The sequence below is a fragment of the Morus notabilis genome, unplaced genomic scaffold (genome assembly GCF_000414095.1).
Source record: "Morus notabilis unplaced genomic scaffold, ASM41409v2 Scaffold229, whole genome shotgun sequence".
In the NCBI taxonomy this organism is placed as follows: domain Eukaryota; kingdom Viridiplantae; phylum Streptophyta; class Magnoliopsida; order Rosales; family Moraceae; genus Morus; species Morus notabilis.
The window spans coordinates 251,992-266,073 of NW_010362793.1; the positions used below are offsets into that span (position 1 = coordinate 251,992).

The 14,082-nt window shown below is 33.3% G+C and overlaps 1 protein-coding gene across 4 annotated transcripts; it reads left to right on the plus strand.

The window, feature by feature from the left end:
• The first annotated feature begins 4,542 nt into the window (after nt 1-4,542).
• Nucleotides 4,543-10,898, plus strand: LOC21398131 (peroxisomal membrane protein PEX14). 4 transcript variants are annotated; one of them, XM_010102909.2, is made up of 14 exons: nt 4,543-4,677; nt 4,783-4,840; nt 6,090-6,352; nt 6,469-6,508; nt 6,600-6,787; nt 6,996-7,185; nt 7,325-7,432; nt 7,620-7,693; nt 7,796-7,838; nt 7,926-7,993; nt 8,411-8,455; nt 8,536-8,604; nt 8,767-9,280; nt 10,696-10,898. In XM_010102909.2, exons 2-13 carry the CDS (start codon nt 4,789-4,791, stop codon nt 9,250-9,252), a joined length of 1,626 nt encoding a protein of 541 aa, XP_010101211.1. In that variant the 5' UTR covers nt 4,543-4,677; nt 4,783-4,788; the 3' UTR covers nt 9,253-9,280; nt 10,696-10,898. The 4 variants fall into 4 exon arrangements, with proteins under 4 accessions (XP_010101211.1, XP_024024491.1, XP_024024492.1 ...); XM_024168723.1 differs by having other exon boundaries at nt 4,543-4,840; XM_024168724.1 differs by having other exon boundaries at nt 4,543-4,840; nt 8,411-8,449.
• Nucleotides 10,899-14,082: the final 3,184 nt, after the last annotated feature.

Genomic DNA, 14,082 nt, shown 5'->3' on the forward strand with positions numbered 1-14,082 from the left:
TCCCTACATCACTAGCTATGTAACGATGTTTTTACAGACCATTACAGTTGTTCGTGAAACATTCTTTTAAAATATAACTTTAAAGATCAAAACGGTATAAAGAAGGAACACATTAATTAAATATTAAAACATTACATGAGAAATGCATAACATTCTTTCTAGAAGACTTGAAACTTTTTCCTAACGGAAATAATCACGAAACATGTCATAAGACTCTAAACACTGAAACATTTAACTTAAAACATAAAATCTCGTATCCCATCATTCGAAAACATACTAACTGAAAAATCATTAAATCATAATTCCATAGAATATAATTGAAACATATGAGGAGATAAAATTGTGTGTGTGGTATCTCATCTCCTACGTTCTCGCCCTTCGCACACCAATCTGTAACGTGAAACTTAGGGCATGTTCTTTTGTCCAAAAAACTCAAAAAAAGACAACTCAAGTTTCAACTTTATTCAAGTTCACATTCTTTTAAGTTTTAACTTTATTCAATTTTACTCAACTTTATTCAAGTTTTAACTTCAACTCAAGTTATAACTCAAATTCAACTCAAAAACTACACTCAAGTTATACTCCAAAAGAATAACCCCAAAAACCTGAGCTAAAGCTAGTAAGCACAACAATTTCCTCAGATAAAGCATTTTAACAATTTACAAATCATGAATCAATTTCCTTTCTTAATGAAAAATATTTTTCCTTTTATTATCTGATATGAGACAAACTTACATGCCCTCAACCTACAACAAGAGTGGAGTTGTAAGTCGTAAACCTATCGAGGCAAACATGAACATGAAGTCGTCGTCTAGATCAACGGGTTGCCCTATAGTCATGAAATGTTAATTGTTACGTTGCCTTATCGTTTAATGTGATAAAATATCTTCTTTACTTGTTTTGATTTTCGTGAGAGTATAACATGGATACTCATAATATGTAACATCATGAATCTCATAATCATGTAAGCTCGTAATAACTTGTATTTGTAAACTTGTAAACATGAAATAAAGCATTTAAGCTTAAATAAACGTAACATGAAAATTCTCATAAAAAAATATATATGAAATCTCAAGGAATCATAATTGAATTTCTTGAAAACTTTATCACGTTGCAGGTAAAATTTGTACTTACATGAATACGGTTTAATTTAACTTTAAGTTTTAAGTTTAATGGCGATGCAATCTGAGAGGCTCCGGCGTATGTGATTCTTGAATTGTTCATGCCATTTGATAATACTTAATTAAAAATCTTAGTACTTACTTCATGTTAACATAAAATCTCTTATAGCATCGTAACTCATACATACGTGTGGCAAGTAATTCATAGTAATCATATCATTTATCACTAAAATCATAGAACATAACAAATAGATTAAAAAGCCAAATACTGCCTAACTTTAACATGAACCTCCTAAATTAAATCATTCACCGTTATTTGTGCAAAATTCATATCAACCTAAACCCAATGCCATTGGAAAGTAGACTGAAATATCTTTCCAAGAGTACCAAATTTATCCAAATCGTAATTTGTACAAAATTCATATCAACATAAAACCATTGCCATTATATTGAATAGCTGATTTCCCAAACTTAAAGTGGTAAATAGCATAAAAGTTTTAGTTGTTTAGTAAACAAAATATTAATACAAATTTATAGTATAATTTAAATATTTGGTGTACTAATTCTACACTTAAAAGAGTTTCAATGATGAAAAGAGAGACATGATGAGAGTTTGTCGATGGTGATGAGAGAGAGAATGAGAGAAAAGGGAGAGAGAGAGTGGAAGTGGTAAATGTTGCATTTACCGATCAATTCTTCATTAATGACTATACAAACTCAATTTTTGTATTTCGTAAAATAATAATTTTATCATGTAAACCAGTAATGTTTACAACATCAGAACCTTTATTTGATGAGTAAATCAATCATTTACCAAATTGAATAAAATTTTGCATGTTGGTAAATGAAGCATTTATGAGATAAATAATAGATTTGCTCTGTAAATTGTTAATTTACTAAAAATAATTTATTGTTTACAACATCAAAGCATATGTTTAACTAGTAAAATCTATCAATTACCACGTAAATCCCTCATTTACTAAATTGAACATAATCTATTTGTTGGTAAATGAAACATTTACTTGATAAATTTTGCATTTACCAACATCCCCATTCAAATCTTAAAATCCACATGCACGCAGAACGACCTCGTGAGGTCTATGGCCAGCTTCCTCGGCGTTGATGGCGGCACACCAACATCGCTAATCTGCTTGTGTCATCGTCAATGGCGAGATTAGATTGTCATTGCTCAACACGACTCATTGTCTTGAAGCCCATGATAGAAGAAGGCCGAAGATAAAGGACGAGAGCGAGAGAGCAAAAAAAGAGGGTGAGTGGGAGAGTGGAGAGAGAAAGAGAGGGTGAGGGAGAGAGGGCGAGCGCGAGAGAGGAGAAAGAAAGAGGGAGAGCGTTCGAGAGAGATTAGAGAGAGTGCGGAGAGAGAAAGTGATGATGAGTTTATTTACCGACAAATCAAGAATTTTTTAGTTCGAATATTTGTGAGTCTTCAAGCATTTTTGTTAGTTTAATGTATTTTTAATTTTCTTTTGTAGAAAAAATAATAAATGGGACTTAGTGGCATTTTGGAGTAAAAAATTAGAGCAAAAAGCACCTAAGCCCGTACAAGAGCCCTCTTGGGCAGAACCACTTGTGCGGGCATGACACTTGAGGAGCGCTTCTGTGCCGCACCCCGCGCTGTTGCATTACATTGGGCATGCGTGCCACCAGCAGCGCAACTGGGCCACTGAGGCGCACTACTGCATCCTCCTACATGTTGTTGACAAACTTTAGGCCATTTTTCAACCCTTGATCAACATGGATGGCTAATTTTGGACCCTTGGATGAGTTTGGCTATGATTTTCTCTATGTTTGAGTATACTTAAGCAAAAATAACCCTAGTTCCCAACTTAGAGAGAATGAGAGAAACAAAAACTCCTAGAGAGAAATAAAAACTCCTCGAGAGAGAAGTTTGGAGTTGGAGATTCTTGAAGAATGCTTGGGAGAGATTCTTGAAGATTTGAAGACTTGAATCTCTTCTCGACAAGTGTTTTCTCTTCCTCCCTTTTCTTTGTAGTTTTCTAATTTTTGTTCTTAAATTTGTGATTTTGGTTATGGATTCTTTTATGTTGAGCTAGACCTCATATTATAGGGCTTGATGTAGCTTTATTTGAACCATGTTTGATTATATTGTCAATTGTTAGTTTAAATTCCATTTTAATTTATTTATATTTCTCTATGCTTAATGTTTCTAATTTATGTGGCCAATGAGTTAGATAATTTTAGATTGTGCTTTTGATGCTCAAGAGAGATTGATTTCACAGTCCGAAATTAGGAAACATAGTCTAGGTTGTTGTGACTCTGAAAGGAGATCAACACTTAGATATTCTCGTTGAGAGTCTAGGATATTATGAGACCGAGAAGTGATCAAGACCTTGATTATCAACTAGGATTTCGATTGTTATGAGGTCGGGAGGCGATCGACATTTGAGTTGTAATTTAAGGGATAAACTTAATGAGCGTATGAGTAAATGAGTTAGATAGGAATATTGATTCATGCATTCATGCATATGACTTCATTTGATGCTCGGGAGAGGTAGTGAGTTAAGATTAGATCCCTTGATTAATGAATTGAGTGGAAATGACTAGCATTGGTTTAATAGGATGAACATATGAATGATAAGGTGAAGTCAAGTTTCTAGTACACTTGTGCATAGAAGTTTCTATATTTTATCTTATTTTTATACTTATATCCGTTTATGTTCTATTTTATTTCATTTAGTTCGGTTGCTCAGATAAAGTTGAGTTATGATAATCGCAGTACTTAACGGCAATTTAACACTTAAACCTGTGGAGACGATACTCAATGCCCTATACTATCAAAACTTGACACCGTACGCTTGCGGGCGAACATAAAGAGTGGGAAAATCAAAGGGTTTTATGACATTTACTAAACTTAAAATGAGTATCTGCTATAAATTTTAATTATCTGCTCTATTTCTGCAAAGAGAGAAGGAGAAATGAGACAAATACCTTTTAGTCTAGATTTTTATTCCATTATTCTTGATTAATACATTTTAAGTAAATAACTATATTAATTAAAATGATACTAATCAAGAGTATAAAATAAAAATCCAGACTCATACGGACAAGTTCAACAATTTTCTGTTAAGAAAAATGATATTTAGCTCTTGTGGCCCAATGCATCCAAAGTCTTGAGAAAAAAATAGAGAATTTATCAATTGAGAGTGCATGAATCTGGACAATTACTCTTTATTTTTAATAAATATTTTTTTATTAATATAATTATTTAATTAAAAATATTATAAATTAAAAATAAAGAGTAAAAATACGTCACACTTTTAAAAATATTTGTCAAAATTATTCAAGTTTTGAACCACGAGTACTACTTGGTGGGCTCAATTTGGCCCATAACAAACTCTCCCTCTCTCGAGAGAAATCAGATACAAGCAGAAGCAGGAAAGGTGCATTATTATTCTTATTATTATCCAGTGCGTTTTTGTCTTGGCGTCTACTTTCTTTCCTTTGCTCCGCTTCGAGATGAGCAAACCCAACCTCTGACACCCAAATCCCTTCGTCATCACCGTCACCATCCTCTGTAACCAACTTCTCTTATAACTCTTTTCTTTATTTCTTTTTTTTTTTTTTTGCTTTGCCCTTTTTCTTTTTCTCGCCGAGTTAACTCGCTGCTCTTGCGATTCAGTGAGCTATGGCGACTCAATCCCAGGCTCCTCCTTCCGACGAAAATCCGCCCAAACCAGGTATTCTTTTTCTCTTCATTCTTTCTCATTTCGAGTTTGTTTTTTCTGCTCAATTTCGTTTTTTTTTTTTTCAATTGGATTTTCATTCCTCTATTATTTGCTCGAGAAATCAGACATATTGATTAGACAATTAAACTGTAAACAGTTTGTAATTTAAAAATTTGCTTAATCAAATGATTATGCTAGAGATTGTTGTTGCGGATTAGCTCTAACCAAGCTGATATTGTGTGTGTGTGTGTGTGTGTGTCTATATGTTATAATTGGCAATTGCTAATTCATATTCGGTGAGAAGTAACCGAGTTTCTTATCAGCTTCTTGGATTTCTTTCCGTTATAAACTGGTCATGAAGCTTTGCGATTTTGCTGAGAAAATGTATGGTTTCCATTTAGTTCAAGTGTTGAATAACAGAATGAAACAATTTCTTTCTCTCGGGACATGATGAATATCATATTAAGCTCAAAATTGTTACTTTTTTTCCCCCCCTGGGTGTTTCTATAGTATATAGTATAAGGATCCACAAGAACATACTTCGAAATAAAAGTCTCAGAATGATTGCACTATACACGGTGAAATACAACACAGAACAAAGTTCTTTTTTTTTTTTTTTGAATAAATACATTGAACAAAGTTGTGACTTTTAGAAAGAATCAAAATAATCTTGTTTATTGTGATGGGAAGGGGTGAAGAAAATCTGAGATACAATCAAATATTTGTGGTTTATCCCTTCCCTTGTATTCTTTTTATTTTTAGTTTTTGAAATAACAAAAAAGAATAACAGCGGGTTCACCCCTTGTGAAACTAAGAACTTGGGTTTCCAGTCCCTAAATTGAATTACATAATGATAGAAATCAATTCATCATTTGCGACATCTAACCATTGTGAAATATTGATTCAACAGACTAAGTGAGAAACTCGAGTTGAGTAAACTAATAACCAATAACTAATTACCAGTATCTAATTTGTGTGAATTTATATTGAGAAGAGGAAGTTTTCCCATCATTGACTCAAACTCATTGTCGAACCCCACTCACCGGAATATGGAGGTACTTGTTGATTTGCGCTATGCTCTCTTGCGATTTAGCAATGTCAGATTCATAGATTTGAGGGTCCAGAAAATTCACTCCACAGTCATAAGTGTAGAGTGTGTGATATATTTCTCTTTCTAGAATGTTGCAGAGATAATGATTTATATGTATTGCGTATATTCCGGAGATTATGTTTAAGGTAACAATACTAACTTCAAGAACAGGTCTTACACAAGCAGCAACCGAGAATCATACACAAGCAGCAACCGAGAATCAACAAGATGTCCAGGCGGACGCTCCTAAACAAAGTTCTCCAACATCGGTGTTTGTGAACTCAGAACCAATGCGCGAGGAGCAAGTACAAAATGCGGTGAAATTCCTTTCACACCCAAAAGTTAGAGGCTCTCCTGTTGTGTACAGACGATCTTTCCTTGAGAAGAAGGGCCTAACGAAGGAGGAGATAGATGAGGCCTTTCGGCGTGTGCCTGTAAGCTACTTTTTTTAATAAGAATATTTGACATATTTGCATTAACCGTCATTTAATCATTTATTACTTTTCTAATAATCATGTGTATTACTTGACATACTCTTGTGGAACTGCAGGACCCACCTCCAACTGTACAGACTGGTGGAGGAAATCAAGGTAATCTATTGATCGGGGATTTTAGATTCGTCCAAAGTTTCTTTACTCATATCAGAAATAAAGGACTAATGATTTTATTGCTTTATTGTAGCGGATGGACTGAAGACATCACAAGGCATGCAGACACAATCCCCAGTACAACCTCTGCAACCTGCAGCAGCTGCTCCTACGAATGCTATTTCCCCTGTGGCTCCACGATACCGCTTCCACTGGTCTCACGCTGTGCTTGCTGTCGGATTATTGGCTGCTTCAGGGGCTGGAACAGCTGTAATAATCAAGGTATCGAGAATTGATCTGTCTCCTACACTGCCCAACTAGTGAGTTTTTGATGGCCAGAATTCTATCTTTCATCTTCTAGTGCCATAATGTGTGGTGTATTACACTTCATGCTTCCTGTACCTAACTTCACTTTTGGCTGATTTTACCTGATGTTTAACAAAATACTTTTGGTATAAGATTTTAACTGGCTACATTTTCCCTGTTTTAGAATGCTATTATTCCTAGATTGAAGTCTTGGATTCGCAAGGTTGTCTCGGAAGAAGAAAACGACTCAGTCAAGAAAACAGATTCTCAACCAAGTTTAGCAGAGGAAGCAGCAGCTGCTGCAAAAGCAGCTGCAGCCGCAGCAGCTGATGTGGCAAAAGCAAGCCAAGAAATGATGAATTCAAAGAATGAAGGTGGAGTAGATATTCTGCTCTGATTTATCATGCACTGCAATGAGGCTTCAATTCTTCATAGCTTTTATTTATTTATTCATGAGTTCCTTTTCCTCGGCTGTTTGATGAGAAAAGCACCTTACTTTGTACTATGTTTCAGAAAAGAGGTACTTTGGAGAGCTCATGAATATGTTGAATGTGCAAGTGCAAGAAATGAAGTCAATGAGTAATTCCATACAGAAATTGGAAGGTACAAAGAAATTGGAAGGTACGAAGAAATTGCCTTATAATCAAATATATAAATATGATATAGCACCCATGAGGAATCGTTGTTTATGTATTACACTTCAGATGTTTGGTTCTTGATCTTGTATTGCTTCATATTTGGAATTTCTTTTCCAGCTTAGAATCTATTAATATGTTGTGCAATTTATTTTTCTTGGCCTGATTATCAGGCGAAACAAATGCCCTTAGGAGAAACTCTCTGATTGATCAGGACGATCATCAATTCAATGTCATAAATTCAAAGGTTAGTTCCATGAAAGTTTATGCGTCATGATATCCAAAGTCGTCACAACCTGTCTTCCTCAATCAATTGTTAGGATTTTATTAACTAAAAAAAATTTGACAGAGACCATATGCCAATGGCAAAGCGGACTATGACTCACGTTCAGGTTGTCATTCTTCAATTATGTGTGAATTCTCTACCATTTAATATTTGTAATGATATCATGTTTTGACAATTACAATTTTCTTTACAGTTAGATCTGCCTCACCTCCTGCGGCTGCAGAACCATCAGTTGCACCTCACCCAAAGTCTTACATGGAAGTATGCAGTTTTCTTGATCTTTTTATTACCTGGAAATCTTTCCTGAAAAGTTCTAGTATTTAGATATTATGCTAGGCTGTCCTGAGAGCTTTGATTTCTTCATGTTATTCATGTCGGTCACAAGGAACTGCACTGTTATTAGTCTTTTAAAGATTGGCCATATGCGGATAATATATCATCCTGTTCCAGTAGTTTCTCCATAAGATCCGGTTTATATGTTACACTGAGGGGATATAACATTCATAGCCTCGCAAATGTTTCATGTAAATTATCTTGACCAGCTGGTTAACTTCAGTTATAATGCTAGACGCTGAACATAATCACGTGCCAGAGAAGTTTTGTTAATGATTTGCAATTCGGTTTTCCTCACACGGTTTTGTGTGGCTTCTACTCATTTAACGTTTTCTCATAATGCAGATTATGGCCATGGTCCAAAGAGGGGAGAAACCTCCTAATGTCAGGGTAACCTATAACTAGATTCTATACAGATAAGCTTATTTGGAGTTCATGCCAACTCTTTGTCATTCCGGTTTCCTTTGCAGGAGATTAATGATTCACCTCCGAACCCTAATCAGCAACTATCAAATCCTCGGTTAGCTCCAAGAGCTAAGGTTGGCTTTTGAGTTTTGAGATATTTCTTTTTTTCCCCCCCCCCACCCAAAAAAAAAAAAAAAAATCATGTTTCATCTGTTTTCCGAAAGGGAAAACTTCCAATCAAATAAAGAAAAAATTAAGTCTTAACATTTGCACTTCTTCTTTGCCCTCTTGAGTAGCCTTGGGAGGTTGGTCAGGCCCAGAACTATTCAAGCCAGGTAACTCAGTCTCAAGCAAGCAGTGAAGGCGTATATTCCAATGTGCAAGACAATGGGATCAATTACTCTTCAAATGGGGATAGTTCGGTGCCCTGGTGGCAACGGAGAAATCCAAGAATCACCGAAATTGAAAATGAAGACGAATTCAAGTCAGGGTCTTATAGTACTCAAACTACTGAGGTCCCAGTTAGGCGTGCATGGGTTCCTCCCCAGCCACCCCCAGTTCAAATGGCAGAAGCAGCTGAAGCCATCCGAAGGCCAAAACCTTCGGTGCAAAAAGAGTCTTCAGATGATGACCAATTGGAAGCAAGCTCGGCTGGTGTAACCGATGAGTTGCAGAGGGTCACAAAAGTATCCGAATCTGGAGGTGCAGTTGAAATCAATGGTGGGAGCTCAGGGCTGAGCTCAAGTGAGATACAAGAAGCTAAAGATGAAATATATGGGTGATCCGAGTAACCAAACCATCATACATAAGGTATTTTCTATGCCACTATATTTTAGTATTGCCAAGTGACTATTGATATAGACTCTGTATCCTTCCACTAGTAATACGGCTCTGTCATAAAGGAATTGAGGATTTTGATCCGTGATGCATCTTTTGACCGAGAATAATTTTTAAGAGAAGGGAATGGGTGTCACGTTCCAAAACTGGAGGATGCGACTTATTAAAAACAAATGTAAAATCAGGGACGGAGCTAGACTGTGTATTCAATGGGGGCACAAATGACGGTTCAACATACAATTAAAAAAATACAATTTGAAAACTTAATATACTATCATTTATATTCATAAGAATACAAATTAAAAAAAAAAAAAAAAAAACATATACAAGCATAAAAAATTATTCTCTTAAAAAGTCGCGGCTTTTCTTCGGTCCTCTAGTATAAGGTCCCTTTAACATAACTCGTAGATTTCATCAAAGTAACATGATAATTACTTATTATAATATTGACGTTCGAGAGAAATAATATTAAAAAATTTAATCATTTAAAAATTATATTACTTTTCTCTAATGTCGATGTTATTTTAATAATTATCATGTTTCTTTTTTATAACTACTTGAAGAAAAAAACCTAACAGTACAACTACAATGCCCAAACTGAGTTATTAGAGGTGGCACACAAGATTAAAAACGTCATAACCATCAGTAATTATACAGGTATAAATTTTTTCTACGGTTCCAGTGGCACGTGCCCCTAGTCCCTATGTCCCTCCGTACCAGCGTAAAATAGACCCGGATTAACATAATCTAAACTCGAAAACCAGAAAAATCACCTTGAAAGTAATAATAAAATCACCGCCTCGTGCTTATCCTATTCATGATATTTATAGCCTTTGTAACTTTGGGCAAGTTCTGTTGCTTCTGAAAGACACACATGTAAACCCCTTTTTCTCTCTGCTTAATTTTATATCACCACATTATTCTTGATGCACAATGAAACAGATCAACTAATGGCGTCTTGCCACCGAAAGGGTTCTTAGTTATTTCTTTCAGCACGTTGAGATCGAGTTTCCTGACGTGGGCTTATTTTATTATCATTTTTTATTGTTTATTATTATTTTTAGGGATTTTTTTGATACCTCAATATATTGATAAGTTAAATTTTTTGTCTGTTAAATCTGTATATACATGTATAAATTTAACGATTAAAAAAATATAACTTAACAAGAAAATCTTTTTTATTTTTATTTATTAATTTTTGACGGAGCTCTTTAGACACTACTGTCACACTTTTGACCGTCCACCACTCTTCTAATGCTGAGTGTATGCGCACGTTTCCGCTTTTATCTTTTCCTGCTTATGTTGCATTCCTTGTCACACACACACACACACACACATATATGCACACACAACTATGTATATAACACGTATTTCACCTATTTTGTTAGGTCTTGCACGTTCTGATGCCTACCAGGAATTGTTTTTCTGTCAAGAATCCCAGACGGGTTTTGTGTTTGCATTTTCAACTGTATAATTATTAGTAAATCAGTGCATGATGTATCAATTTGATGTAAAAGTCCGTCTCTGTTGACTTTGAGGATTTGGTGGACGATTAGTTCATAAATTTAGAATTATATTTCAGAATTATTCTCGTTTTACGTGTGTTTTTTTTAGAAAAAAATATTATAAAGAATCATGAATCATGATTCAAAATCAGAAACGAATACAAAAAATAAACGTCCCCTCAATGACGCCTTTTGGGCTTAACGTTCATGAGACAATTTTCATAATTTGCTGAATACCAGCTATCAGCACCCAAAAAAAAAAAAAAATGTATCTTATTGGTTATTCTGGTTTTTTTAATTATTGGAGACTTCATATGGGAAATAATGAAATAAAAGATCTTTTTGGAATATGGGGTGTTGAGATCCATTTGTTCTACAAAGGGGAGTTCTAGATATGAGAAATTCATATTATTTTTTATGAAATTTCTCTGATAAATACTGAAAAAATAAACTATCAAAAAAACTTTATTTTCTCTTTTTAATTGTTGGATTTTTATCATAAATTATCTTTTTATATATTTTTTTAAGTTGATGTAATTTTGATCAGATTTAATGATAAGAAACTAATTTTAACAGCATGGTGGCTTTAGCAGAGAAAGACCTTTTTTATATACTAGAGTTTCATTTCTTGGTCTAGTTCTGTTTTAGCACTTAAAAAAAAAAAAGTAAAAGACCTGTTATATGTAACGAGTCCATAACTACAAACTTATTATTTTTTTCTTTGATTTCAAATGAAATTGCTACTCTTAAGTTAAAAACATGCCTTTTGGTTTGCATTTTTCAATTGTGTAAAAGAGCAATATGTTTTTTGTTTTTTTTTTTTTGTTTTTTTGTTTTTTGTTTTTTGCCTCATTTTGAGATAAAACGCTGACTAATGACATGGGTTTAGTGGCATCTTACGAGAGCATTTCTTATTTGCATTTCGAATCAGGCCAAGTTAAGGGTGGTGGTGGATCTTGTTTGTGACCACAATGATCACCTTAAATTATAGTTGAAAATGATCGTCACTCCTTAGGAGATTAACAATAAAATTGGTCCAATTAAACAATATTCTGAGAACTAAATATTGTTAAGGCCCGTTTAGTTCACTGATTCGAGTTTTTAATTCGAATTGAGATGTGATTTTATCTGAGAGTTTTTTACTGTAGTAAAAAAGTTAGATATGACTGTTTTTTAGAGTTTTTTACTGTAATAAAACTCGAATCGGTAAAATAAACGAAAGCTTAAAAAACACATTTTCTTAAGGTTCTTATTGTTACTTGTTAAAGAGTCGCTATTAATAAGTGAGATCAGATTAGTCCAAAACTTCAACGATGGCGCATCTTTTATTTTGAACATGTCACGATTCCATAGCACAAGGTTTATTAATTAAAATTGTTGTATTCCATGTGGTTGATGAGGAAAAAAAAAAAAAAAAAAGGGGTCAACGAACGACAACTTGGAGGTTGTTAAAAAGGATTCATTTTCTGTTCGGTGATGTCATGTCAACTTAAGCCTGTTTATTTTAACTTCCAAGGAAAACTTTGAGCTTTTTAGAATGGAAAAGAAAATAAACGAAAAAAATGTTTTAATGAAATTCTGAATTTTGGAAATAACATTTTGTTAGTAGTGATCATTCTTGGTAAATAGTTAAAACTTCAAACATGTTTTGTAGTTTAGGTGGAACAAAAGAATTTCCTTTCCACTGAAATACAAGTTGCACGAGATTTAAATCATCTATTTAATTTAGTGTTCCACTTCATGTCTAACTAATTAAATTGTGCAATATTATTTAAAAAAAATTTAAATGCTTTTTAACTAATATTTTTTATGTTTTAATTTTTAAATTTATTAAATAAGATATTATAATATGATTAGTTAGACACCAATTGATATAAAAAATTTAACTTTAGATTTGTATCCCTGCAGCCCTTTCCAAACCAATTACCTATTCATATGATGTCTCAATATTAGAGGAAAATATGGTACTATTTATAAGTATAAGCAAAAGAAAAAAATTGAATAAATGATTTTCCTTTTTATTGAGATAGCCATGTTTGACCCATGTACCTTCAAACAGCAAATATTCAATTCCTAAAAAAATATTGGTCAAATATGGTGAGCTATTTATAATAAGGATCTAACTTTTTTTGTTAGTCACGTTACGATAAAGTAGGTGATAGTAAGAGAGAGAGCCATTGGAGTGTCATTTTTTTTTTTTAAGAGAAAAAACAATTCTTTTATAAAATAACACAAGATAAGGAAAATATCTAAAGCTAAAACACGTGCTTTCGAGTTTACTAACCCATCATCCATCGATTTGTGTTTTCTACAGTACAGGTTATACTACGGATTGATGTTTGCAATGGTTTTTTAACTTTGAACGTATTATTCAACTTTTTTTAAAAAAAGAAAAAAAGAAAGATAAGACACAAACTAACGAAATATCTAAATTGTCTCGCAATCTATATATATATATATATATATATATATATATTGAGAGAAAAAAAATGGTATTTCACTCTTATGGGGATAAAAATGTATTGCTGAAAAAATAATTAGTCTTATTAAATTAGATCTCACATACTAATTTAACAAGACATACTTTATAAGTAACGATGAATATGAGTGTTCTATTGAGAATACTAACTAAAGCTTAAAAAGAACATTTTTTAGGAGTAAAAAAGTACAAATTTATAATGGGTAAGGGATAAAAAATAGAGATCTGTTGTCTTTATTTTCCTGTTTTATTGACCATCCTTTTATTGATTATTTGTCATGTGATTCCAATTGAACAATATGATTGGAAAAGAAAAAAAAAAAAAAACTTGAGGGTGTCATTTTTGTTGAGCTTGTAAATTGTAAGTAAATCCAATTTATGAATCTCGTGTTTAGTATATGGTGTTAAACACTACTCGTATTAGCTTAGCGTTGTTCAAACGGCATATTCACCAACATGCAGTAGCAAAATATATATTATATAGCTTGACTTGAACATATATTATATAGCTTAAGATATAAATATTTGCGGTCAAATATGGTAAGCTATTTATAATGAGGAAGATAAGATCGGCAAACTAAGAAGAGTAGGTGGTTTTCCTGAAGGAATAGAAGGGTAGGTGATGCTCAAGAGAAGGGAAAAAAAAAAAAAATGATATTTCACATTGAAATAACACCAGATGCGGCTGACGAAATGTTGAAATTATACTTGAGACTTGTGAATTTCAGGTAAGAAAGAATCATTTTTTTTTTAGAAATAAAATAAAAAGAAAGGACCAATTAATAACAATT

Bases quoted from the DNA above. Each gene is read 5' to 3' on its own strand.
- LOC21398131 (XM_024168723.1), top strand. From the start codon at position 4,789: ATGGCGACTCAATCCCAGGCTCCTCCTTCCGACGAAAATCCGCCCAAA. The intron at 7,839-7,925 runs GTTGTCATTCTT...TTTTCTTTACAG, and splicing joins GGACTATGACTCACGTTCAG to TTAGATCTGCCTCACCTCCT. The intron at 8,456-8,535 runs GTAACCTATAAC...TTTCCTTTGCAG, and splicing joins AGAAACCTCCTAATGTCAGG to GAGATTAATGATTCACCTCC.